The sequence below is a fragment of the Myotis daubentonii genome, chromosome 18 (genome assembly GCF_963259705.1).
Source record: "Myotis daubentonii chromosome 18, mMyoDau2.1, whole genome shotgun sequence".
Lineage (NCBI taxonomy): Eukaryota > Metazoa > Chordata > Mammalia > Chiroptera > Vespertilionidae > Myotis > Myotis daubentonii.
This window is the reverse complement of record NC_081857.1, coordinates 29,525,724-29,553,526: the sequence shown is the minus strand read 5'-3', so window position 1 is coordinate 29,553,526 and position 27,803 is coordinate 29,525,724. Positions and strand designations below refer to the sequence as shown.

The 27,803-nt window shown below is 52.1% G+C and overlaps 2 protein-coding genes across 6 annotated transcripts; one reads left to right on the top strand and one right to left on the bottom strand.

The window, feature by feature from the left end:
• The first annotated feature begins 45 nt into the window (after positions 1 to 45).
• Positions 46 to 22,903, top strand: CHRNB2 (cholinergic receptor nicotinic beta 2 subunit). Of its 5 annotated transcripts, none has more exons than XM_059675465.1 (9): positions 46 to 404; positions 1,791 to 1,876; positions 9,390 to 9,507; positions 10,541 to 11,222; positions 12,595 to 12,740; positions 12,931 to 12,975; positions 13,392 to 13,501; positions 14,445 to 15,411; positions 18,702 to 22,903. In XM_059675465.1, exons 4-9 carry the CDS (start codon positions 11,159 to 11,161, stop codon positions 18,870 to 18,872), a joined length of 1,503 nt encoding a protein of 500 aa, XP_059531448.1. In that variant the 5' UTR covers positions 46 to 404; positions 1,791 to 1,876; positions 9,390 to 9,507; positions 10,541 to 11,158; the 3' UTR covers positions 18,873 to 22,903. The 5 variants fall into 5 exon arrangements, with proteins under 5 accessions (XP_059531448.1, XP_059531447.1, XP_059531450.1 ...); XM_059675464.1 differs by having other exon boundaries at positions 46 to 490; XM_059675467.1 differs by lacking the exon at positions 9,390 to 9,507.
• On the bottom strand, positions 9,032 to 9,527 carry LOC132221281 (nucleoside diphosphate kinase B-like). The gene has a single exon (XM_059675470.1). The coding sequence runs from the start codon at positions 9,525 to 9,527 to the stop codon at positions 9,078 to 9,080; it is 450 nt and encodes a 149-aa protein (XP_059531453.1). The 3' UTR covers positions 9,032 to 9,077.
• Positions 22,904 to 27,803: the final 4,900 nt, after the last annotated feature.

Genomic DNA, 27,803 nt, shown 5'->3' with positions numbered 1-27,803 from the left:
CTGCTCTCCCCGCTCACGTGACCCGGCCCCGCGTGCTCCCAGGGGCTCCCCGTGCGGGACTCTGTGTCCTGCTCTGGGTCCCTTTCCCTGCGTCTCCACGTCGCGGCCGCCGTGCTGGGCGCTCGGTGGGCAGAGACAGAAGAGTGGGACCTGCGGGGGCCGCCGTGCCGCCGCCATCTGCACCCCCACGCCGGTCCTCGGCGCAGGGTCCGCAGCCACGGCCCTCGTGAGGCCACGTGGGCATGCCCGGTCGCCACGCCGAATAAGGGGCACGTAGCTGGGGAAGGAGATAGGGACCCGGTAGCAAGAGGCTGGGATTCTCGCCCGGCCCAGCCGCTGGTTCGTTCCGTTGTGTGACTTGGGTCGACTGCCTTCCTCCAGTCGCCTCATCTGTACAGTGACTGGTGAGGGCAATGCCCGCTCTGCCTACTCCCGAAGATTCGATGCCAGGGGACCGCCAAGTGTGGGATAGATCGCTGGTCCATTAAGTGTGAGATTGCTGACCCTTCGCGCCGATCAGGTCCAGGGGTCTGGACGAGGTCGGGGAGGGACAGCGTGGGCTTCCCAGGGTCACGGGAGAAATGCTTCAATAGTTCAAACCACTCGCCTGGACGTAGGATGGAAGGAGGCGGCCCGGAGGACCGCGTTCTCCATCCCAAGCCCGAAGCCTGAAGGGCTCACAGTCGCAGTGGTCCCAGCAGTTGCCGGGAGTAGGGAGCAGGCAGCAGTGCCCCGGGCCCTCGCTAGGTGGCACTGTCACCAAGGACAAAGCTGGCTGAGGGTCCAGCGACCCGGGCCGGCGTTCCTCTGCCAAATGTGAACCTGGGGAGGGGCCCGGTGGATTCTGCTGGGCCGGCTCGGCGCTTGAGCCCCTGGCGGATTGCCACCGTCCTCTCTCCCGTACGGACCCAAATGAGCCGGCCTTTGTTGGAAGTGGACTGAGCGCTTTGGTGCTTGGTGCTGGGTTACTCATTTAAGAAGTCAGTGGGCTTGGTAAGGGCCTTCTTTGGTTAAGTCGGGCTCTGGGTATTTAAAGATGGTTGAGCCGAAACCGGTTTGGCTCAGTGGATAGAGCGTCGGCCTGCGGACTGAAAGGTCCCAGGTTCGATTCCGGTCAAGGGCATGTACCTGGGTTGCGGGCATATCCCCAGTGGGAGATGTGCAGGAGGCAGCTGATCGATGTTTCTCTCTCATCGATGTTTCTAACTCTCTGTCTCTCTCCCTTCCTCTCTGTAAAAAATCAATAAAATATATTTAAAAAAAAAAAAGATGGTTGAGACATGGTCCGCAGGACCAGGAATGTGTCTTCTTTGGGGAGCCCGAACAGTTAGCTACACGGAGCATAAAAGGCTGTAGTAAGGATTCCCATTTATTGAGCACTTCCTAAGCCAGGGTATCTTGTACATATTTCTAACCCCCTGCCCCACAACAACGTTGCAAAGTAAGCATTTTGTACCCCTGTTTTACAAGTGGGCGGAAGGAATGACTGCCCAAGGATATACAACTGGTAGGCAGTGTTTTCGGGTGTGTCTCCAAGGTTCGTGCCCTTCTATCCCACTCTGTCTTCCTCTGATGCTAAAAATAAAAATCCTTATTGATTTTAGAGTGAGAAAAATATTGATGTGAGAGAAAAACATGGATTGGTTTCCTCCCACACACATCGGGACTGAGGGTATGCTCTGAATGGGAATCGAACCTGACACCTTTTTGGTGTTGGGGATGCTCCAACCAACTAAGCTGCCCAGCTGGCGCCTCTGATGTTTTTTGTTTTTTTTTGTTTTTTTTTTTAGCCTCTATTCCTGTGTCTCAAACCCGGGCAAGTGGAGAAGAAAATCTGGTGCTTCTTCCTTCGGCACCAATGGGAGATTCAAGCCAGGTAAGTCCCTGCCTGAATGCGTGACCCCGTTATCTGGGCCTCACCTCGCCACCACCTGTTTTTGCCTGTGAGAGTTTATGAAAAGCACTTAAAACAGCCCCTGGCACATAGTAAGTGCTATGTAGGTGTCAGTTATCACTACTATTGTGATTGCTGTCGTTGTTGTTGATGGTCTCATCACTGGAGAAAAGGACTGGGTACCTCTCCTTCCGACATACACATATATGTCTGTGTGTCCCTTCAGCCCTGTGCCATTCCCAGAAAGGGCCCAGAGTGATTTAGCGCCCTAACCTCCACTTTTCCCTATAGAGCAGTGGTTCTCAACCTTCTGGCCCTTTAAATACAGTTCCTCATGTGGTGACCCAACCATAAAATTATTTTCGTTGCTACTTCATAACTGTCATGTTGCTACTGTTATGAATCGTCATGTAAATATCTGATATGCAGGATGGTCTTAGGCGACCCCTGTGAAAGGGTCGTTCGACCGCCAAAGGGGTCGCGACCCACAGGTTGAGAACCGCTGCTATAGAGGAATCTCTTATATTAGATATGGCTGGTTCCTCATTCACCTTGTGGACAACAAATTCCTAAACAAGGAATTCTTGGAAATAAGGACCTAACTTCATGTCAACACCTCAGTGAAATTTTCCTAACTCGCCCACATAAAGTTCACAATGTGGTCCCGTGGCCTTACCCCCCATCCAAGCATTTTTCACACTGTGCTGGCGTCTTTAAATACTTGCTGTTCCCACCAACCTGTGAGCTTCTGACATCCACAAACTGTTGGCTCGTTTCTGTATGCCCTTCCTTTTTGCCCTGAAGTGGCCTTCTGGAAGTGCAGCTCTCTCTGTGTTTAACCTTTTCCTGGCCTCGGGCAGCCATGTTTTTCCAGGCTCATTGGACGGTGAAAAGTGAGAATGTGGCTGGTTCTCCCCCAGCCAGAGGCATTGCAGTCATTTCTTGATGGGCTTTTCTTTGATGTATGGTATCCTCATACCATCCAGGTGTCTGCAGGACTCGAAGTCTGTGCATCACCCATATCTGTGTTCCTTAGACTTCCTGTCATAATGCCTGACTTCCTATCACAAGCCAGTTACTGAATGAATGAGCCCAAGATGTCTGGAGACCTCCCTCTGCCAAGAGGTGTGTAAAGCTGATGGCATTTCTTAGCACAGGTAGTCGAGCTACAGTGTTTCTCTCTCTCATCTTCTTCAAGAGGTTTTCGTATGTCACTTGGCTCTAGCCCTTACCCCAAAACCCTACAAATGCAGCCATTTGGAAGATCCTGAATTCCATATGTTGGCAATGACTTTAATTAGAACAAAACAAGGTTCTTAGTGGTTAGAGCGTTGGTCCACAGACTGAAGGGTCACAGGTTCAGTTCTGCTCAAGGACATGTACCTCAGTTGCAGGCTTGATTCCTGGTCCCGGTCAGGGCATGTGCAGGAGGCGACCAGTCGATGTGTCTCTCTCACATTGATATCTCTCTCTCTCAGTCTCCCCTCGTCCCTGCCATTCTCTCTAAAAATCAATGGGGAACACATACCCTTGGGTGAAGATTAACAACAACAACAAAGGATAAACCAAGGCGATGAGATGGTCCCACAATGTTGCACAGACTCCAAGTGCCCCAGTGAGGAAACTCAAACGTCATGGTCTCTGCTGGTCTGTTCAGTGCCTCAGCTCCGGCTGAGAGAGCCCTCCGGCAGAAGCCTAGTTTGGAGTCATATCTGGCGTTCTGCTAAAACGTGAAGGGAAGGGGCATGACAAATGGAATGGAAGTGGTGCATATATTCATTTAATGAATATATTAAAAAATCACTGCCCTCGTGGAGCTTACGTTCTGCTGGGGAAATAGATGTGATAAAGGTGGAGTCTATAAAGCCAGCCAACTCCCTAGATGTAAGAGAAGATGAGCAAGTATTTACTGAGCACCTACTACATGTGAGGCACTGGGCATGCAGCATTACATGAGACAGAACCAGTCCTCACCTTTTCTGTGCGTTCAGGCTGGTAGAAAACCAGATACTTTATGAATTGTTACACATCCAGTCTCTTAACTGCAATGGCCTATGAGGGGAGGACGGGCTGGACGCTGACGCAGGCGGAAGGGACAGCACACGCAATAGTTCTGAGGTAGGACCATGGCAAGTTGGAGGACCATAGCAAGACACAAGAAAGAAGGCCTGTGTCTGAAGCAAGGGAGAGAGAGACAGGTAAGGCAGGCAAGGCTTCCATCTGGGCAGGCATCCACAACCATGTTGGGGAACTGGGGCTTTATTTTAAGATCAAGGAAGATGAAAAGATCACTAGAATTCTGAGAAGCTGTGCAAGCCTGGGCAGCTAATAGCAGTAGCATTAACAGAATCTCATGAGACGTCTCAAAGGAGAGCTGAGTTCCGTGGGAAGAGTGGAGAGTTGGGTTATAAATATACTGAGTGTGTGAGGGAGGGGAGATGTGGGACATTCTCCTGGAGACACCCAGCAGAGCGTGTTCTGAGCTCAGGAAAAAGGCAGAGCCACAGGTGTTAATTAGAGAATCAGCTCCAGCTGTCCTTCGAATTAGCCCATAAAGGAGGCAGCACAGCTGAGTGGAAGGAGCATGGACGGGGGAGTCAGACAGAACTGAGCTTGGGTTTGAATGCATTGGCTTTGCTGGCTGTGTGACCTTGGGGGAGTGATTTAATTTCTGTGAAACTCAGTGTCCTCATCTGTAAAATGGGCATGATGCTTGTTCTGCCTTGCAGGATGGATCCTTGTTCCAGTTTAGATGAAAAGAGATTTGTAAAATGGTGAACACTGGTGGGTCCATGGTACATTGCTCAGCACATGTTAAATACGACTATTCCTACGATTACTGTTATTGCTACAAAGGCAAAAGGTACTCACCATTCAGTAACCATGGATGGGGCTTTGCCATGTGTCAGACACAGGTCTAGGTATGAACATACAGCAATAGACAGGCAAGATCCCTGCTCTCTAGCCCTTGTTTTCTAGTGCAGAGTCAGAGACCAGACCAATGAGAGACCAGAAGAGTGACTGGTAAGTATTTGCTAGGAATTAGAGTAGGGTCATGTGGGAGAGGAAAACTGGGGACACTTTCAGTCCACTAGTCAGGGAAAGGCTCACTAGGAGGGCAGTGTTTGAGCTGAAATTTGAAGAAGAGAAGATAGTCTGGTAGGAGAGAAGAGCCTTCCAGCAAGGAGAGCAACAACTTCAGAGACCCTGAGTGAGCACACACATGCTGGTCTAGAACTAGGAAGCTCATGACAGGCTGGCTGAGCTTATGGGCTCTGAACCCCAGCTCTGGCAGCTGTTAATGGTGCGACTTAGCCTGGATGTACTTCAGTTTCCACATCTGAATGCGTAGATCATAACAGCACCTGCCTCATAAGGCCGGTGGGAGGATTAAGTGAGGTACACGAGAAGTGCTTCGAATAGTGCACAAAGCAAGAACTTGGTTTTTCGCCTGCTGGTGGTGGTCAGTGGTTGAGCATTTACCTATGAACCGGGAGGTCACGGTTTGATGCCCGGTCAAGGTACATGACTGGGTTGAGGGCTTGATCCCCATGTGGGGCATGCAGGAGGCAGCCAATCAATGATTCTCTCTCACCATTGATGTTTCTGTCCCTCTCCCTTCCTCTCTGAAATCAATTAAAATGTATTTTAAAAAGAACTTGGTTTTTCAAAAATGAGGGGGGATTATTATACCCTGAGTCTAGTGGAAAAAAGAGAGGGGGTGGTAGGGTAGGCGATGAGGCCAGTGAAAAAAGCAAGGGCTGGATTATAGAGGCCACAGTCAGTGTCTGGGTTTTATTCAAAGGACAGTGGGAAGCCCTTGGACGATTTTAAGCTGTGAGTGACATGATCTGACTGGAAATTTTAAAAGATCATTCTGGCTGCTGTATGTAAAGTGGATCATAGGGATTTTTTTCTTCTAAAGGTCATGTGTTGTCAGAATAAGCAGACGCTCTCATTTGGGGCAGAGTGAGCGTCCTTCCCTTGGACTTGCTCCCAGAAGCATAGCACTCTGACACTGACCCACAAATATGGCCTGAGCCCTTGTGCTTGGTCAGGAACTATAGTGGGCACCGGGGATGCAGAGACAAAGAAAATGCAGCCCCGTGGGTAGTGCCTGGCTTCATTCCTGGCACACAGGAGGGGCTCCTTACATGACAGCTGCTACTCGTCGTTTTTGTTGTATTTCCCACTCCTGCCCACATGGCAATGGGTGAACGGGGGCCAGAGATAATCAACTAGTACAACGCGGCGAACAGTCATAGGGATGGAAGGTGAGGGCCTGATGGCTGATATTATTCAGGATTACCTCCCAGGAAAGAATGTGACAGAGTTACTTAGATGGAAATGAAGGGATATTCTGAGAGAATTGACCCTTAAAGTAGGAGGAGGTTGGGAAGAAAGGCCCCAAAACGAAGGAGGAAGGACTTAGGAGAAAAAAAGAGAAAGACGAGGAGGGGGCTCGGCATAGGCAAGATTGTGGAGATGTTGGCCATCGGTGATTTAGGCTGAGGCCCTGGGTAACCCTGATAGTATTAATTCTCTGGAGGTGGAATAAGGTAAGTATTTAGCAATAAATAATAAATAATCAAAAAAACTTTAAAACCTTTGGCCCAGCAATTTCACTTGGAAATTATTAAAGACATATGCAAAAATGTGCCTACAGCAGAATACTTTGTAACAATTTAAAGTCACCAAAGAAACAAAAGCCGTCAAAGGATGCTTATTGGCATAAAGTAATGTTTGAGAAAGAGTAAATGAAAAAGGAAGGTTACAAAACTGTATCATAGCATATTCCTTTAAAAAATAAATTCAGATGTACACAACTTAGTTATGTACCAAGCAGGAACGCATATATTTGTACACCAAGAACATGAACAAGAATGTTCATAGAAACATGTTTAATAGTCCAAAATAGGAAACAACTGCCCTGGCCAGGTAGCTCAGTGGGTTAGAGCATTGTCCCGATAGGCCAAGATGTGGGTTCGATCCCCAGTCAGGGTTCTGAGAAGAATCAACCAATGAATGCATAAATAAGTAGAACAACAAATCACTGTTCCTCTTTCTCTCTCTCCCTTATTCTCTCTCAAAATAAAAAAATAACAAAACAAAACAGTAAACAACCCAAATAATGATGTATATTCATACAATGGCATATTCTATAGCAATGAGATGAATAAACTACAACTGCATTCAACGGTGTCAATGATTCTCATTAGCATAATGTTCAAAACACAAAAGATCATGATCCCATTTATATGAAATTCAGCAGGCAAAGTTGATTCGTGCTCTTAGAAGTCAATAGCGGTCACTTTGTTATTTTTAGGCATGTTTTCTTAATTGTGGGAAAATACACATAACATAAAATTTACCATTTTAACCATTTTAAAGTGTACAATTCAGGGGCATTCATTAGAGTCACAGTGTTGTGTAACCGTGACCTCTATCAGTTCCAGAACTTGAACAGTACCCATTGAGCAGTCACTCCCCATTCCTCCCTGCCCCCATGATGTTACTCTTGAAGAAGAGAGAATAATTACGGGGATACGTGGGGGACAGACATAATGAGGGGCTTCTGGATATCAATAGTGTTCTAGTTTATAAAAGTCTGGGTGGGGATTATATGGCTGTGTTCGTGTGAAAATTTACCTAGCTGTACATTGATCATTTATATACCTTTTGGACGTATGTCATATCTAAGTATACATAAATGTGCAGATCAGTTGGTTTGTAATGCCTTTAAAAGAAAATATTCCTTACCATCAGAGGCAAAGGGAGTGTCACACCAAACGTGGCCTGGTCCCTGGTCTGCCTCGGGGCTGATATTTCTATATCTGCCCATCACCCTGCATGGTTTCTGACCTGCCCCCTCTCTCTGGCTGCCTTTCTTCCTGGTGGGGATGGAAGGGGGGGGGGGGTGAGGGAGAGAGAATGTCCCAGCTCTCCTTGGCCACTGGGTGGTTGTGCTGAGAGGACTCACTCTCTGCCAGGCTGGAATTAATCTTCACGTAAAAGCTGGGGAATGGGAAACGATAAGGTCACGGCCAAGGTGAGCAGACTGCCTGGACTGGCCCTAAAGGAGCTTCAGGTAGCAACCAAGGGCTTCAAGAAAGCAAATGTGCCTCTAGTCTGTCAAACCAGAGACAGGCGGGCACTCCAGAAAGAGATGTTCTTTTTTAAAATAGGTTTTTATTTCAGAGAGAGGAAGGGAGAGGGAGATAGAAGCATCAATGATGAGACAGAATCATTGATCAGCTGCCTCCTGAACTCCCCCTACTGGGGATTGAACCCACAACCCGGGCATGTGCCCTGACTGGGAATCAAACTGTGTCCTCTTGATTCATGGGTCGATGCTCAACCACTGAGCCACACCAGCTGGGTCAGAAAGAGATGCTCATAAAGGAAGCCCTCTTCAATCACCCACACCCACCAAGAGAGGAAAGTACTAAGTTCTATCTACATGCAAGCTCCCCGTCCCTCTCTTTCAGGAATGCAAAATTAAGCCACCCTGGTCTTACTGGCTTTCTCATCTTTCAAATCTCAGTTTTTATCTTCATCCCCTCCAGGCACTCAGACATTACTAACCTCCCCCTCCTCTGTGCTTTCCATAGCACCTTGTTTACAGCTCTACTAAGCAGCCACCATCTTGTGTCATAAGTCTTTGTCACCAAACTGTGGCACCAAAGCTGGGACTAGGTCTTTCTGATCACTGCATCGCAACACCTGTGCAGTAGATACCGAACAAACATGGGTCTGATTGTTGAAGGCGGGCCTTCTTCCTGCCTTTGACCCTTTCCCCACGTGATGTGACGGCATACATTCCTTTCCTTCTCTGTAGGCTTTTGTTCTTCAATCCTTTCCTTGGTTCCCAGATTTTCTAAATTCTTCAGATGGTATTTACATGTTCGTGCCTGCACTTGCCTTGGAGCCTGTGGTGCAGGTTATGGCTCACTTCCATGGGCAGTACGGAGCCTGCAGCCATCCCACTTCTCTCCAGTCCTCCTTTTTCGGGTACTTGTCCTGCTCTTCCTTCACAATTCCAGGACCTGAGCTTTTATTTATTTATTTTTCCAGTTTCCAAAGGCTTAATTAGTAAATATGCGTTAGAAAAAGGATAGATCCTATTGCTCCCAAGTCAATGGACTGAAGAGCCAAGGGGACTGATGCTTTGTCCACCTCTTATTCACAGAGCCAGCCAAACGCACAGACGTGTAGTCACCAATTCTTTGGGCTTAAACCACAGGCTGATTTCTCTCTCGGCACTTTTTACTGAACCACTGCAGTGAAACATGTTCCTGCCAACTTGAATGCAAAAGTCTCCGTGAATGGTGCCTGGCTTACAGTCTGCTGGATTGGCCTCCCCAAGCATCACTCTCCCTGTCTTCACCACATCCAGCCCTACCCAGACCACGGTCACCACAGGCCCTGAGTTCGTGTACGTCACCAGCCCAGGGTAGAATGGGTGGTCTTTCAGGTCAAAGCGGTGCTGTTTCAGGAGTTCCTCAGAGGCCCGGTGGACATCCATGGTGACGAGGCGGAACCCCTTCTTCTTGCACTTGATGCTGCTGCCCATCAGGCCGCACTGCACGCCGTCAGGCTTGATGGCGAGGAAGGTGAGCTCCATGCTGGCCATGTTCCGAGAAGCGGGCTGGCCTGGCAGCTGGGCTGCTCTGCGCAGCCAGAGCCCAGGAACTGAGCTTTTAGAGGGGAATGTTCCTCTCCACAGTAAAAGGTGTCAGTCCTGTACCAGCCCTTCCCTTATTTGTTGAGCCCTCACCATATGCCAGGCACTGAGCTGGCTCATGGTCTGGCAGGAGAGGGTCACAGCCTTAGACTGGCTCATGTAGTCATTGGACATCCTCTGGAAACATACAGCAAGTCATCTGATTTAGTCCTCGGCCAGGCATAGCTTCCTTAAGGAACTGACGTTTCTGCCAGATGTTCAAAGGTGAGTACGTGGAGGTTGAGGGGAAATGGGTAACAGAAGAGCCATGTGAACTACATGTGTAAAGGGCTGTGAAGTATAGAGGATGGAAGGGAGAGAATGTGCAAGGATCTTAAAGACATTGCCCATATTTGAAGTGTGGAGCCGGCGGTAGGGGTGCCCATGAGGTTGAAGTAGGCAGAGGTGGAATAAGACAGAGCCTTGATACATGATAAGCCTGCTTTAGTTAGGAGCCTTTTGGTTGAAAGTGACGAAAATCCACCTAAGAAAAAAGGGAAGCCTTTATTGGCTCAGAAGCTAAAAGTTCAGGGCTTTCAAGATCAAAGATGGCATTGAATTTTGACACCTCTCTCTGTCTCATCTGTGCTTTCCTTTGTGATAGCTTCGTTCTAGGACTGGCCTCTGTGAAATGGTCTTCTGATCCTCCTCCTCACACAGAAGCCGAAGACTGGAGTGGAAGGGGAGGGGGGGTGAAAGGCTAACCGATGAAAGCCACTAATCTTCCTTCCACTCTTCAAGACCTTTAAGGTTACCTTCTCTTCAGGCCACGGCCAGGGGTCCTCACCTTAGACTTCTTGGCCTTTTAGGGAATTTATGGAGGGAGGTAGAGAATGGGACATGGAGGGACCCTGTTCTCAGACTCCAAAGCTTTCGTTTTCTTAAGGTTAGCAAACCCACAGTCCCCTGTCTCTTTTCCGTAGGGCATTTTCTCTGCTGCATCCTCAGCTGCACCGGGAGGCAGGATCCTCTGGGTTTGATAAGAGAAAAAAGGAGAGCGGGGACCCAGAACCTCCTCCCGACTTCCGCCCCCTCATTCTGGCCTTGCGATCCTCTGCACTAAGCGGGTCCTGACCTATTTGCCAGACTCGCTGTTTCTCCCTCCTTTTCTCGAACCACCCCCGGGTCCTGCCCCAGCTTCTGGGTTTCACAACTCCTCCACCCTCGGGGAGCCGCCCTTCTTTTGCTTGACACCCCCCCTAACTAGCCAGGACCAGCAAAAGAAGAGCCCATCCCGAGACCCCTTTTTTACTGGGTTCCGGCGCTTCCGCCTCCGGGGCGAAGACTCCTCCCCCTCCCGTCCCAATTGTGTTCCCTGGAAGAGCAGCCGGAAAAGCCGCCGCCGCCAGGAGCTGGTACCTTCTCGCAGCCCCGTGCACGCCCCAGACTTGCCGCGGCATCCTGGGCCCCCGCTCCCAGCCGGGGCGGGCGGCGCGGGCTCCGGCGAGACTTCAGCACCACGGACAGCACCCCAGCCGCGGCCCTCCCGCCCTCGGCGCGCTCCCGCGGGTCTAGGTGAGGCGGCGAGCGATGCCCACAGCATGGCCTGGTGCTCCGAGCCCATGGCGCTGCTCCTCGCTTTCGGCCTCCTCTGGCTGTGCTCAGGTAACCACAGGTCACTGGGCTCTGTCTCACCCCGGTCAGGCTCAGAGGTGGAAGGAAGGGATTCCTGGAGATGGGGGTGTCTGCTGGGAGTTAGGGGAGAGACCTTTGGGCCTGCAGGGAGGCCCTGGGGCACTGCCCTGGGAGGAGGACATACCCTAAGGAGTAAGGAAGAGGTAGAAACCTGGGCAGTGGTGCTGGGAAGGGTGTGGACACAAAGAAGGAGGGAGGGAATCTCCCCTGGCTTTCTAGGCCAGCAGGAGAGCAGTCTCTGCAGCTGAGACGCTGTGTGAAGCTTTCTATCAAGAAATCTACCTGGTTCCGCACCCTCCTTTGTCTCTCCATCATTCCCTGTCCACCACATTGGGGTCCTGATTCTGGTCGCTCCACAGGGGCAAGACAGGAGGGGGGGAGAGGTGACTCCAACTCTCTCCTAGGGCAGGACAGAAGGCTTGGAGGGCATAAGCTCTGCCAGGCTGGGGCCAGGGAGGAGCACCCTGAGGGGATGGAGTGTGTTTGTGCAGAGCTACAGAAAGTGATAGAGTGTATGAAGGGCAGGTACAAAGGAAATGTACAACCTAATGAGACTTCCACACGTGGACACATAACGTGACTTGCACGCATAGATGAGCACTGACTGAGGGAAAGGGTGTGTGGTGGGACATGAGTAACTGTTCCTTTAGACCACCCTCCAAAACCACCCCGGAATTGTAGGTATCTTGTAGGACAGCAGTTCTCAACCTGTGGGTCTCGACCCCTTTGGGGGTCGAACGACCCTTTCACAGGGGTCGCCTAAGACCATCGGAAAACATATAATTACATATTGTTTTTTTGATTAATCACTATGCTTTAATTATGTTCAGTTAGTAACAATGAAAATACATCCTGCATATCAGATATTTACATGATGATTCATAACAGTAGCAAAATTACAGTTATGAAGTAGCAACGAAAATAATTTTATGGTTGGGGGGTCACCACAATGTGAGGAACTGTATTAAAGGGTCGTGGCATTAGGAAGGTTGAGAACCACTGTTCTAGGAGAAGCCATGGAAACATGGGTTTCTCTTGAAACCACCCTCTGAGACCTTGCAGGAGAGCAGGTCTCCACTGATCCTTGCAGAATGGTTTCTGAGTCTGGAGGACTCTGTGTTGGGCTGTCTGGGTAACTTGGTCAGTGACCCCAGGGAGGAATTTCTCTCTGAGGGGCCTTTATGGGGAAACCTAAGCATTTGGATGATACCTTAGGGATGGAGCACTGGGGAAGCTGCGGCCGCCTGTCTGGGCCTGGGTTGCCCCATTTGCCTAGGGCGAGTGGGGTCCTGGATGGGCCTTTCTTGCCTCCTTACTTCCTGCCCCTCAACCTATTGCCCAGGAGTCCGGGGTACAGACACAGAGGAGCGGCTGGTGGAGCATCTCTTGGATCCCTCCCGCTACAACAAGCTTATCCGCCCAGCTACCAATGGCTCTGAGCTGGTGACAGTACAGCTCATGGTATCACTGGCCCAGCTCATCAGTGTGGTGAGTGTGTGTGTGTGTGGGGTCCCAAACCCTCTGCTCAGCTGCTGAAGTCAACACTCCAGAATGTGGTGGTGTTTGTGCTTCCTCCTCTGGAGTTCCCGAGGCTGGGGAGGTGTGGGAGGAGCCGTGGTGTGTGTGGTGGGCCCCACGGCTGGAGGGCCTTCTCAAGGGCCTCTCTTCTTTCCTGCAGCATGAGCGGGAGCAGATCATGACCACCAATGTCTGGCTGACGCAGGTGAGTGCTCTTCCCACCCCTGGTCTTCTCTTCCCTCCTTTTCCCTTCCGTGTCATGTGTCTTTCCCTCCTTACATCTCCCGAAAAGAGGCAGAACGGTACAGACTTTGGAGTCTTAATTAACTGGATTTGCATCTTGCTTCTCCCACTCACCAGCTCTGTGACTTGAACATGTTAAACTCTGCAAGATTCATCTTCTCAGCTGTAAAATGTGGATTCTAATATCGTGGATTAGCTGTTAAAATTAAATGAGAAAGTATTTTATGATTCACATTTGCTGGGCAGAGAAGTCACTGTGGGAAGGTGATGGCTTGAAAAGCTTCCTCAAGCCAGATGGGCCCTCTCTTGTCCCTGTTCTTCACCTTGAGCCCTTCCCAGGGCAGAGGTTGATGCTGCCTCCCTCTCTCCCTTTCTCAGGAATGGGAGGATTACCGCCTTACTTGGAAGCCTGAGGAGTTCGACAACATGAAGAAAGTTCGACTCCCTTCCAAGCACATTTGGCTCCCAGATGTGGTCCTTTACAACAAGTAGGTGACCCTGGAGTAACGGGGAGGCTGGGGGGACCATGGCAGTGCTCAGGGGAGGAAGGGGTCTTGGGGAAAGTAAATCAGCTCCTGCTGGGTACAGAGAAGATGTTTTTCTTTGGCACAGAGTCAGTCACTAACTACCCAGATAGACAGACCCAGACCAGAGATGTATATGGACGGCCAAGGTGATTGGCCCATGGTCAGCCCCCTCTCAGTCAGGAGTCCCAGTGTTTGGAGCTGCAGTGGGATAGAAATAAGGATTGACAGCCCTCAGTGCCTAAACTGATTCACAGTTCAATTCCTGGTCAGGTCACATGCCTGGGTTGTGGGCTCCATCCCCAGTGGGGGGTATGTAGGAGGCAGCCAATCCGTGTTTGTCTCTCATCATTGATGTTTCTGTCTCTCCCTCTTCCTTCCTCTCTGAAATCAATAAAAAATATATATTTTAAAAAAAGAATAGACTTTTCCTGGAGGCTTAGGCAAGATCAGAGAACATGGAGGTCTCAGTTTCTCCTCCAGGTTCCATACCCTCTCCTGAAATAATAAATAATCCCTCTTACCCCCAAGATCCAAAACCACCGGTGGGACCATCTCTTGCTCCCACCTGCCTCTGTCCCCCTCCATTGCTCGGGGAGCCGCATTCTGGCCTCCCTGGCTCCCCCAACTCCTCCATCCGCATGTGAAGCAAACAGCTTAACACAATGTATGACAAGCAGCAGACGTGTCCCTCACCCCCTTCCTCCAGTTCTTCATCTCTGAGGGGCCTCACAGCCTTCTCCCCACAACCCCACCCAGACACCATTCTTGCTCCATTCCTGCTCTAGCACCTGATACTCCGGACTGGGTTTCCGCTCCTCACAGTGAGGGCTGGGGTGATGGGGGGGGGTGGGGTGGGGTGGAGGAGCGCTGAGGCCAGCGCTGACTTCCTCTCACCCCCTGGCAGTGCGGACGGCATGTATGAGGTGTCCTTCTATTCCAATGCCGTGGTCTCCTACGATGGCAGCATCTTCTGGCTGCCGCCCGCCATCTACAAGAGTGCCTGCAAGATCGAAGTGAAGCACTTCCCGTTCGACCAGCAGAACTGCACCATGAAGTTCCGCTCCTGGACCTACGACCGCACGGAGATAGACCTGGTGCTCAAGAGCGACGTGGCCAGCCTGGACGACTTCACCCCCAGCGGCGAGTGGGACATCGTGGCGCTGCCCGGCCGGCGCAACGAGAACCCCGACGACTCGACTTACGTGGACATCACCTACGACTTCATCATCCGCCGCAAGCCGCTCTTCTACACCATCAACCTCATCATCCCCTGCGTGCTCATCACCTCGCTGGCTATCCTCGTCTTCTACCTGCCGTCCGACTGCGGCGAGAAGATGACCCTGTGCATCTCCGTGCTGCTGGCGCTCACCGTCTTCCTGCTGCTCATCTCCAAGATTGTGCCGCCCACCTCCCTGGACGTGCCCCTGGTCGGCAAGTACCTCATGTTCACCATGGTGCTCGTCACCTTCTCCATCGTCACCAGCGTGTGCGTGCTCAACGTGCACCACCGCTCGCCCACCACGCACACCATGGCGCCCTGGGTCAAGGCCCTGTTCCTGGAGAAGCTGCCCCCGCTGCTCTTCATGCAGCAGCCGCGCCACCACTGCGCCCGCCAGCGCCTGCGCCAGAGGCGGCGCCAGCGGGAGCGAGAGGGCGCGGGAGCCCGCTTTTTCCGCGAAGCCCCCGGGGCCGACTCCTGCACGTGCTTCGTCAACCACGCGTCCGTCCAGGGCGTGGCCGGGGCCTTCGGGGCGGAGCCCGCGCCGGTCCCCGGGCGCTTGCGGGGCCCCTGCGGCTGTGGCCTCCGGGAGGCGGTGGACGGCGTGCGCTTCATCGCGGACCACATGCGCAGCGAGGACGAGGATCAGAGCGTGAGTGCGCGGGACTCGGGTGGGTGCGGCGGCGTCGGGAAAGCAGTCGTGGGGTGGATAGACCCGCAAAGCTGGTCGGGCGGGATGCGGGAACGTGAGGCAGCTGGGGGCTGGGGGCTGGGGTGCTGGCCAGGGTTTTGGATTGGCTTCCGGGAGGAGGCGCCGCCCGAGCTGGTGTCCTGCGGGCTGACCTTGCGCTTCCTGGGGACCAGCGCCCCCTGCGGGCATCGCTAGTGGCGGAGGGCGGCCGGGAAGGGAGGAGGCCCTTCTGGGTTTGCAGCTGGCCTGTCCTCGCCGCTTGCATTCCCGAGCCCAAGTTGCTAATCTTCAGCTCTTAGCACAGACTGAGACTGAGTTCTTCGGTGCCCCACGGGAGCAGGGAAGGCAAAATTAAAGGCAGTGGGAGGGGTGTGGGGAGCGGGGAGGGGTGGGTGTTAAGAGGATCCAAGGGCCTGCTGGTGCAGGAGACAGTCCCAAATCAATTTACCGTTTCTGCTCTTCTGGGTCCAGGGGAATGGCCTCGTGAAATATGGATGGAAGTAGGAGGGGTGGGGCCAGAGCTTCTGAGACTCGCCCCCGGCTTTCTGCACAGCTGGCAGCTCCTCAGAAAGGGGACTCCCATGGTTTCCGAATCTGAGAGCCGAGCGTGAAGAGTTGACATGCCCCTACTTTGAGTGCCCCCGCGCGTGCGTGCGCGCGCAGCCTTTGGGTACCTGGCTAGTTCCAGGCAGCTGCTCAGCTGTTGCCATGGTGACCAGTGAGGTTTCTGCTGGGTCGCTGCCATTCCAGTTTGAGGGTGAGGAAGGGGGAGCTCCTGCACCACTGTTTGGGGGGCGGGGGAGGAGGACGTCAGAGCCTGGCGTCTGAGCAGGTCCCGGTGGCAGAAGAGGTGTGGCCCCGCCTGGAGGTGACGGGTGGAAGCCTCGCAGCCAGCAGAGGCCAAGTAGGGGCTGCACGGTGGGGGTGGGGGTGCGGGAATCCAGCCAGCTTCTCACAGCCCCGCCCCTGCTGCCGCCCGTGTCTGTCCTGTGCGTTTGCCCGGCAGGGCGCCGGGGATGCAGTGACCCACTTGGCTGCCCCACAGGCATCTCAAACTCGACCTGTCCCAAACGGAGTGCTTGCTCTACATCCCACCCACTCCTCTTCTCATCTCCTCTTTTAGTAAATGGCACCACCTTCCACCTGATGGGTCAGACTAAAAACCTGGAGTGACTCTCTACTTCTGGAGTCATTCTTTTTAAAAATATATTTTTATCGATTCTTTTTTAGAGAGAGAGGAAGGGAGAGGGAGAGAGAGAAACATCCATGTGAGAACATGGATCAGCTGCCTCACGCCTGCTGCCTTGGGGGATCGAGCTCGCAAGCTGGGCACGTAGCCTGACGCGGATCCAACTGACAACCTCACAGCCACAGGATGACGCCCAACCAACTGAGCCACACCGGTGTTTGTTTTTCCTTGTTAATCCTCACCTGAGGCTATTTTTTTAAAATACTTGTGTTGATTTCAGAGAGGAAGGGAAAGAGAGAGAGAGAGAGAGAGAGAGAGAGAAACATCAATGATGAGAGAGAATCATTGATCGGCTGCCTCCTGCACACACCTCACTGGGATCTGAGCCCACAACCTGGGCACGTACCCTGATCAGGAAATTGAACCCTGACCTCCTGGTTCATAGGTCAATCCTCAACCTCTGAGCCACACCGGCCATACTCACCTGAGGATATTTGTTCCTTGCTTTTCAGAGAGAGTGGGAGAGAGGGAGAGAGAGGGAAACACTGATGTGAGAGAGACACATTAATTGGTTGCCTCCCTGCATGCACCCCCATAGGGGGCAGGGAATGAATCTACAACCCAGGCGCATGCCCTTGACCGGAATTGAACCTGAGACCCTTTGGTGCACAGGATGATGCTCCAACCACTGAGCATGCTGGCCAAGGCTGCTTTTTGTTTTTGTTAACCTCACCTGAGGATTTGTTTTCATTGGTTTCAGAGAGAAAGGAAGGGGGAGAGAGAGAGAGAGAGAGAGAGAGAGAGGAAACATTGATGTGAGAAACATGGATCAGTTGCCTTGAGTACGTGCCCCAACTGGGGATTGAGCCCAAAACCTAGGTATGTGCCCTAGGAAATCGAACCCGCAATCTTTTGGTGCATGGGATGATGCTCCAACCAACTAAGCTACCTGGCCAGGCTGTAATTCTTTTATTTTTACTTATTTTGTGTCCATCTCTCTCAGTAGACGGTAACCCACAGGATGTGTTTGTCTTGCGCTCATTATATCCCCAGTGCCAGCATGGTGCCAGGTACACAGCAGGCACACCTGTGACATGAATGAGTCATTATTCAGCTGCTGACTAAATGAAGTGCACAGGTGCCTCCTTCCCAACCCCCAGCTAGCTGGGCTGCAGATGAACATGTGTGCTAAGACCTGGACTCAGGCTGGCGTGGAGCAGCTCCGAGGGGAGCCAGAGCTTCCCCTGAAACCCACAGAGGCCATTGTCTTTTTGATTCATTTGTTCACATCTGGGACTTAGTCCTCACCGCCCCGGGCCTGCTTGCTCAAGATGACACTGTTGGATGGGGCTCCCCGTGCACTCATGCAAGGAGCAGAGGGAGCCATTCATTGACTAATTCAACACCCATTTACTGGTACTCTGTGTTCCATGTGCTGGAATTACAAAGATGAATTTGACGGGCCCTTGTGGTTTAGGAGCTGAAGGAAGAGGTATGGGGCGGGGGGGCGGGGCAGGGCAGAGGGAGGGGGTGCAGATATGCAGATTGGAATGGTAACACAGTGCAGTATAAATACTGTGCTAGAAATGTGTACACAGTGTTAAAGGAACCCAGAAGGGACAAAGGTTCAATCTTATCAGGGGCATCAGGAAAGCTTTCATAGAAGAGGTGGTGGAGTTTGGGCTTTGAAGGATGTATAGGAGTTCACCAGGTATAGACAGAGAGGACAGAAATTCTAGACAGAAAAGAAACCCAAAGGCATGGAGAACTGAGAGCCCATGTGGGGTTTGGTAAATCTGAGTTAGAGCACGGAAGAGGATGGGGGTAAGCTCTGACTGTCATGGGTGGGTCTTGATTCCAGATTCGGGAGTTTGGATAGGTCCTGAAGGCAGGGGGGCCACGGCTGGGGGCTTTGGAAAGGTCACTCTGGGATCTTGAAGGAGAGGCGTGGGGTGTGTGTGTGTGTGTGTGTGTGTGTGTGTGTGTGTGTGTGTAAGCTGGGACCCGCTCCTATCTCGCATCATGTGACTGATACCCTTGGGCATCGTTTGTCCCCGTCCAGGTGAGCGAGGACTGGAAGTACGTCGCCATGGTGATCGACCGCCTGTTCCTTTGGATCTTTGTCTTTGTCTGTGTCTTTGGCACCGTCGGGATGTTCCTACAGCCTCTCTTCCAGAACCACACCACCGCCGCCTTCCTCCACGCAGACCCCTCGGCTCCCAGCTCCAAGTGAGCCTCCCTCACTCAGCGCCACCCCGCTGCCCTCTGCTGTACAGTCGTTTTGGGTGGAAGAGGATGAGCTACCAGGAAGAGGGGCGCTGCCCACAAAGATCTGTCCTTCCACGTCACCTGGAGCCCCTCCCCCCACCCACAGCCAGCTCCCCCTGGCAGCTGGGCCAGCCGCTCTCCTCCTCCTGCACCAATAGTGTTGCTGGTTGAGGATGAGGCCGAGAAAAGGAGGGTGGAGATATCGGCGACTTCCAGCCTGAGGAAAGTGTGAAGGGGAAGGGGCCGAGTAAGGGCCAGAATCTTCCACTGCCTTCTAGTCACCGGAAAGAGTGAGAGGGACAGGGGCTCCAGCTCTGCTGGGCCGGCCCAACACAATGGCAGCTCAGAAGGGAGGAGCAAGAGGAGAGAGGCCTGGGTGTGACCGGATGCTTGCCTCAGCCCCAGTGAACAGCAGCTGGGCGGGTGGGCCTCACAAGGGGCACAGGTTCCTGTCCAGAGGGTTCGTCTGCTGCTGTGGTCAGACGCCTGGAGGGAGCTTCCAGCCCGGTCCCACCGCCCCAGCTCCCCTCGTCCCGGTGAGGAATTCTCTGCAACCCCTGGACTTTCCTTCCTTTCTTGCTCGGCCAGGGTGTGAAGGGCAAGGCTGGGTATTGGGAGCCTCTGAGTTTTGAGTCTTTGCATGACCTGCTTGGAGCCCGAGGTCCGAGGACACACACTTTGGGGAAGGGCAAGTTCACAGGCTGTTTTTTCCCCCAGTTGAACTGACTGGTTGTTTGAAGTAAATGAAGGATGTTAGCTGTAAGCAGAGCCAGCCTTTTTATTTTTTTTAAATATGTTTTTTTATTGATTTTAGAGAGAAGGGAGAGGGACAGAGAGATAGAAACATCGATGAGAGAGAAACTTCCATCGGCTGCATACCCTACACTGGGGATCCATCCTGCACCCTGGGCCTGTGCCCTGACTGGGAATCGAACCATGACCACGCAGTTCATAGGTCACCTCTCAACCACTGGGCCACACTGGCTGGTTCAGACCCAGTCTTTTTGTGTCAGCAGAGCTGGCTGCCAGGAGAAAGCGGGCTGTGGAGGCCAGCGGGCAGGGCGGGAGTGGCCGCATCTGCACTGCTCCTGCTCCGCCCTCCTCCTCAGGGCTGTTCTTCCTGCTCTCGCCCCTGCTCTCACCCCGCCCACCCAGACCTGAGCAGGATTGCGGTGGGACAGGACTGCTGCTGCCAGTAGCTCCCCAGAAGGCAGCCCATCCTGTGAGTCTGTGGAGGCTATGTTCTGACACTGCTCCCAGGGGACAGCCGGAGGCCACCTGGCCTGTTAGCACAGGAAACAGACCTCTTATGGGAGTTCTGTCCCCATCCCTGCCACGTGACTGGCTCTGATTTATGGCCACAGCCTGTGCTCCGTGCTGGGCCAGCAGGTGGCAGGTCACAGAGGGGTCAGTCTGCCAAGTGCACTGAGGGGTCTGGCCCCCACACACCATGCTGTTCTTGAGCCCAGCTGGACTCCTGTGCCCCCAGGCACAGCACAGGTTGGGGTGCCAGTGGGTGAGAGGAGACGCACGGCATGTGCAGAGCGCTGGACCGGGGTCCCATTCTGGATTCTAGTCCCAGCTCTGCCACTGAACCGTCTTGAGCAATCTCTGCCTTGTTGGGTCTCTGCTCCCTCATCTATGAAATGGGGACAGTGAGGATGAAGTGATGCTTGTGAAAAAGCCAGTGCTCTCGTGGGCACAGAGTGGGTGATTTATTACTGTGGAGTCAGAGCTGCTGGGAATGGGGTTGCCTGTCATGTCAGTCTCCCCCTAGACCCTTGCTTACCCTCTCTCTCTCTTTCTTTTTAGTTTTTATGTACTTTTTATTTTATTTTTAAAAAATCTTTATTGTTGAGAGTATTACAGGTGTCCCCCTGTCCCCCACCCCACTGCTCCCCTCTACCCAGGTCCTGCCCCACCCCAGGCCTTCACCACCCTATTGTCTGTGTCCATAGGTAAGATCTTCGGTTACTCTCTTCCTGCCCCCACCCCAGTCTCCCCTGAGATTCGTCGGTCGGTTCCATGCTTCCATGACTCTGAGTCTGTTTTATTCACCAGTTTATTTTGTTCATTAGATATCCTCTTCGTTTATTTTGATTTTTAGATTCGATTGTTGATAGATATGTATTTGTTGCCATTTTATTGTTCATGTTTTTTATCTTTTCTTCTTCTTAAATAATACCCTCCAACATCCTATATAAGAAAAGGCTGATATACAAATTGTCCCCCTGACTGGGAGTTCGACTGGGAGTTTGACCAGGGGGGTGCCGGCGGGCCAACCGCCCACAGCCCCTCCCCTCTACTGTCCTGTCCCTCCCCCCCCATCGGGGGACCCCACCTGTGCACGAATTATAACCTTATAACCATGGTTTTGAACTCTATCCAGTAGTTTGCTTGCTTCCATGTCTTTCATTTGTGATATGTTTGTCTCTGCATTTGGCTGCTTCCCTGTGTTTGTTTCTATGTATTGGGCAGAGCTGCTATGTCTCCTGGAGTTGGTAGAGTGGCCTTCTGTAGTAGGTGCTTTAGGGCCCCGTGGCTCAGCCTCCCCAGTCACCTGAGTGGGCACTCTAGGTGCACCCCTGTGTGGGCTGTCTGCACGGTCTTGTAGTTGAGCCTTGATTGCTGTTGGCGTCTCTGGGAGGAGTTGACCTCCAGGCCAATTGGCTGTGAGGACCAGCTGTGACTACAGTGGGAGAGCTGCTGTGCTAGAGCCGAGTCTTGAGCCTTTTATTGATAGGTTTGGGGCAGCTGTCACCAGCTGCAGCTTGTCTGAAGCCTGAGGCAGGACAGGCTACTCATATGGAAAAGCTGCCTCAAACAGCTTGGGGTGGGCCTACAAATTGGATGGGGCGGGGTCTCAGGGAATCATTAGGGCGGAGCAAACAGCGTGCTCCAGGCTGATGGAGACTCAAATGCCTGCCAGTCAGCCCTGCAACAGGGGCGGTCCCAGCACAGGAACAAGGACCCTTGCGAGCACCCCTCTCTGGGAGAAAGCCACCCCGAGTTCCTGCCCTGATGCCAGACAACCCAGTTCCTCCCGTATGTGTCTGGGTCCCCAGCGCTGGAGCTCGGAAGAAGTGGACCAAGTAAGTTTGTGCGCCACCGGCTCTTCACACCTGGGGTTCCAGCAGACTCAGCGTCACTTAGCCCCAACCCCCGATGGTTTTTACAGCCTGTAGTTGCGTGGACTTCTCCCCCCAGCTCTGGAGCCCTGGGCTGGGTTTTGGTGTGGGGCTGGGACCCCCTGCTCCTCACGGGCCGCCTCGGCAGAGACAGTCTCCCTCCGGATTAAAAATCCGCACACACGGGTGTGAGACCAGCCACTCCTCACCCCACCCCTCCGACCAGCCTCTGTGCTTTCTTCGTTACTTTTCTGGTTGTGATGAAAAGCAGGCCTCTGTTCAGCCAGCCTTCGCGGCGGCCCCGTGTTGTAGTTGTGACTTTGACGTGGCCGTGGGAGGCGGCGAGTGCAGGCGGCTATCGGTAGGCTCGGGGCGCGCCGTCACCAGCTGCAGCTTGTTTGAGGATTTCAGCGAAGCCTGAAGCCTGAGCCGGGACATCTGGGTTCTCCTCTACCCCGTCTCTTTCTCGAACAAACCACGTCCCCCCAAACAGGGCCTGTGTCTGGGGGAAGGGGGAGCTGGAGGGAAGGCTCTGAGAGTCTAGCGGGTGGGTCTCCCACTGGAGCAGCTTCAGAACTGGCCTTGGCCCTGACCTCCCGCTGGGCCAGCGCCTCCTGATGCAGGGTGTGCTCAGGGCTCCCCGCTGCCCGAGGCCTTACTGGTGGTGTGTGCGAGGGGTCCCCAGTGCTCCCACCCGCCTGCCAGGGTAGTGTCCTGGCTCCATGGAAACGCACTTCTTCTAGAACAGCACATGGAGAGCTGCCAGTTTTATGCCCGGCCTCACCTCAAACTCGTAGCCCTCGGGAAGCATCTGGGACCTGTAACAGCAACTGGAAAAGAACTCCGTCTGAAGGGTTGGTGTCTCCCTCTGAAGGGAAGGGTGCTGGCCTGGGGCCCGCCCTGCTGGCTCTCCCAGGCTCCTGGCCCCTTGGCGGCTGGTGTTGGCTGTACTCGCTTCAGTCCTTCCCCCAGTGGCTGTCATCCAGGTAAACCAGCTGACGGTGCCCGAGGGGCTTAGAGAGCAGCCCCTCCGAATCCTCTCCAGGGGCATGGGAAACCGAGGCCTGGAGGCCTGGAGAGTCTTTGCTGCCCGACCTTGTACAAGCACCTGACTCCGCATTTGCTCAGCCTCATCTGTAACACGGGGGTGAGAGAGTGGGCTGGGGGCTGTAGCAGGGAAGAGAGGGATCGACGAACACGAAGGGGCTAACCAGGCAGGGTCCCTGGGCAGTGCCATTCCCTCCATCTCTGGCTTCAGGCCTCTGGGACCATCCCAGTGGAGAGGGGAGGAGAGGGGAAGGGAAGGGAGGGGAGGGAGGGGAGGGGAGGAGAGAGGAGGACGCCACAGGTGTTATGTATCAGCGCAGGGTCTGAACCCTCAGGGCACGGGAAGCTTTCGAGAACCAGGTTCATCCATCCTTAGGTTCTCTGTCCTCATCCCTTGGTGTTGTCTGGGCAGCACCTTGCCCCTTCCTGGGTGGGGCTGTTTCTAGAGAGAATCAGGGCAAGGACCGGAGGCCCAGGTCTGAAGAGGGAGGGAGAGACACCGATTGCAACCTGAGTGAGGTGGCCTGGGAGGCGGGCAGTGAGGGAACGAGTTGGGATGGTCTCCATCAGAAAAGGCGAGACCACAGGCGGCCCGATAGCCATTTTTGTCTGAAAAGAGCGCCTGTACAGACTCTGCTTTTGACAGTTGGCACTGCAGCAGGGGGAAGGCAGCTTCCTGGCCGCGGGGGAGCTAATGCTGGAACAGCTGGTACCAAGTTATTGAAAATGTAAAAGCAAACAAGACACGGGCAGCCCCCAGCTGGCATTTGCTGCAGAGCAAGGCTGTCTGCGGAGGAACGGCTGTGTCCCTCCGAGGAACCGGGGGTGCCCTAGGGGTTTGGGGAGCCTTGACCCCGTTCGGTCTCCTCCCAACTGCAGTATTAACTACTGTTTACCACGGGCCTGCTGTGTGCCTCGTGCTTCCGTTGCACCGTCTTTATTCGTCACGACAACCCTGCAGGGAAGGGGCCTGTGGACAGAAAACAGGGCTCAGAGACCAAGCGACAGCCGCTGAGCCGGGCTGGGCCCGAAACCTGACTCGCGGCCCCAGAGCCCGCGCTCTCCCGCGGCCGAGACGGGTGGAAGGGAAGGGAGGGGCTCCAGGGTCTTTTCTGAATTCATTCCCCAGCCAGGGTGGCCCGGGTCCAGTTGTCACCCTCTGCTTCTAGGCCGTTGGGCTGGTGTCACAGCCTCCCACCCACCCACCCAGACTAGACAGAGGGCAAGCAGTCACCCGTTTTTGTGTGTGTGTGTGTGTGTGTTTTTAAATAATGTAAATACAGATTATTTGTCCCCACACCAAGAAGAAAAGCAGCCTTCTGACAAGTGGAGGCCATTAAGATTCTTAAGCAGCTGCCTGCCTTCAGAGGGCGGGTCTGTGGACCTAACACTCGAGCTTTTTCCATGGGGCTCCCCCTCCTGCTTTTCTAACTCCTCACGATGGACAAGCCGGTGTTGCGGGCAGTTTGTGTGACTCTTGTTCCTCCAGGCACTTTCCCATGAAGCATCGGACATTGTGTCCTTGTTGGCAGAAGCCGCGGCCTTCAGGCCTAGCAGGAGCTCGGTTCCCTGGTTTTCCAGTTCCAGGGCAGACGCTCGGGCCTGTGTGCCGGTTCCCCAGTTGTCTCTCAGGCCTCACTCGCCGGAAGGCAGGTTTAACTCTCGCGTCCTCTGAGAGATCGTGGGAATGGCTTTCCACGTTCCCTCTTCACCTCAGCTTGGTTTTCAGTGCATGTGGCAGCACGAGGTCCTTCTGGGCCCCCCAGGCAGTAACAGGCCACAGGTAGACGGGCATCGCCGACGTGCAGCTCACTGATGCCGCGTAGTGAATGGCAGCCCTGCTCTCCCCGAGGGGGTGCTGGGCTGCCATCGCAGCTCCAGAGAACACCGGGCATGAACAGTGCTCAGCAGTGAATTTTAATATTCATCCCGACAGGTCCAAGAGGGTGTGTGACAGTCACATGGTCCCTCGGGCTGTAGGTCTGGGATACCTCACGGATCTGCCCTTGGCGCCCCTCCCCAACCTGCCTTGCTTGGACTCCCTTGTCTGTGCTCCTGGAATATTTGCACTGGTCTAGCCCACTCCAGGCCAGACTTATTAGGAACTCAAAATTCTTTTTTTTTTTTTTTTTACTTAAAAAAACTTTATTGTTGAAAGTATTACATATATCCCTCTTCCCCCTCCTCCCCACCCACTTCCCCACTGACCTCCTCCAGCCACCCCCCTACTCCTGCCCAGGCCTTTTCCACCCTATTGTCCGTGACCATAGATGATATATATATATATATATACACACACACACACACGTACACACACACACACACACACACAAGTACACACAAGTTCTTTGTTTGATCACTTCCCACCCACCTACCCTTCCCTCTGAGATTCTACACTCTGTTCCATGCTTCCATGTCTCTGGATCCACTCCGTTCATCAGTTTATTAATTAGATTCCACATATGAGTGAGATCATGTGATACTTGTCTTTCTCTGACTGACTTATTTCACTTAGCCTGATACTCTCCAGGTCCCGCCATGCTGTCTCAAAGGGTAAGAGAGCCTTCATTTTAACTGCTGCATGGTATTCCTTGGTATAAATGTACTATAGCTTTTTTATCCACTCATCTACTGATGGGCACTTGGGCTGTTTCCAGATCTTAGCTATTGTAAATTGTGCTGCATGAACATAGGGGTGCATACATTCTTTCTTATTGGCGTTTCGGGTTTCTTAGGATATAGTCCTAGAAGTGGGATCACTGGGCCAATTGGAAGTTCCATATTTAATTTTTTGAGGAAGCTCCATACTGTTTTCCATAATGGCTGCACCAGTCTGCATTTCCGTCAGCAGTGTACTAGGGACCCTTTTCTCCACATCCTCGCAGTCATTTGTTGATGGTAGCCACTCTGACAGGTGTGAAGTGACACCTCATTGTCGTTTTAATTTGCATCTCTCTGATGATCAGTGGCTTTGAGCGTTTTTCTCATATGTCTCTTGGCCATCTGTATGTCCACTTTGGAGAAGTGTCTATTTAGGTCCTTTGCCCATTTTTTAATTGGATTGTCTGTCTTCCTTTTGTTAAGTTGTATGAGTTCCTTATCTAGTTTGGAGATTAACCCTCTATCAGATGTGTCACTGACAAGTATGTGCTCCCAGGCAGTGGCTCCTTTTTTGTTTTGTTGGTTTCTTTTGCTGTGAAGAAGCATATCCTTTTTTTTTTTAAATTTTTAATTTTTATTTTATTGCTTAGTCTTACAAAGGGTATTACATGTGTCCCTTTTTTCCCGCCGCCCTTGACAATCCCCTCGCCTCCCCTACCCCCCCCCCCCCGTGTCTTATGTCCTTTGGTTATGCTTATATGCATGCATACAAGTCCTTTGGTTGATCCTTATCCTTTTGATGTAGTCCCATTTGTTTATTTTCTCCTTAGTTTTCTGCCCTGGGAGCTGTATCTGTAAACCTATTCCCATGAGAGATGTCTGAGATTTTGCTATGATTTCTTCTAGGATTTTTATGGTTTCCTGACTTAAATATTTAAGTCTTTTATCCATTTTGAGTTTATTCTTGTGTATGGTGTAAGTTGGTGGTCTAGTTTCATTTTTTTGCATGGATCTAATTTTTCCAACACCATTGATTGAAGAGACTATTTTGTCTCCATTGTATGTTATTGCCTCCTTTGTCAAATATTGAGCATAATGGTTTGGGTCTCTGTTCTGTTCCATTGGTCTATATGCCTGTTCTTGTGCCAGTAGCAGGCTGTTTTGATTATGGTGACTTTGTAGTATAACTTGATATCTTGTATTGTGATTCCTCCAACTTTGTTCTTCTTTCTCAAGATTGCTGCAGCTGTTTGGGATCCTTTTTGGTTTCATATAAATTTTTGGAGTATTTGCTCTAGAGCTGTGAAATTTGCTGTTGGTATTTTAATAGGGATTGCATTGAATCTGTAGATTGCCTGGGGTAGTATGGACACTTTAATGATGCTAATTCTACCAATCTATAAACATGGTATAATCTTCCATGTGTTTCTACCTTCCTCTATCTCTGTTTTCAATGTCCTGTAGTTTTCTGAGTACAAGTCTTTTACCTCCTTGGTTAATTTTATTCCTAAGTATCTTATTTTTGTTGCAATGGTAAATGGGATTGTTTATTTTTCTTTCTGAGAATTCATTATTGGTGTATAAAAAAGCCATTGATTTTTGGGTGTTGATTTTGTAGCCTGCTGCATTGCCAAATTCATTTATTAAATCTAGTAGTTTCTTGGTGGAGTCTTTAGGGTTTTCTATGGACAATATCATTTCATTTGCGAATAATGAGAGTTTTACCTTCTCCGTTCCAATTTGGGTGCCTTTTACTTCTTCTTGTCTGGTTGCTGTGGCTAGGACTTCCAGTACTGTGTTGAATAAGAGTGGTGAAAGTGGACATCCTTGTTAGGAACTCAAGGTTCTTGTAAAGACAAGTTGTGTCCAAAGACATCTTGTCTGTTACATTGGGGGGCAGGGAGGACCCAGGTTGGCAAATATGGGAAAATCAGAGAATGCTGGGAAAAAAGCATCATGAGGTTAAAGACAGAACCCAAAGAAAAGCTCAGTGGTAATAGTGCAATTATTGTGATTTGTTCACTAGATGGAAATGAAATGACCAAATGGCTAGGCCTGTAGTAGACAGGCCCAGAGATAGCTCCTGGGGAGGCGGGGGGCTAGGGGCCTCCTCTCACAGC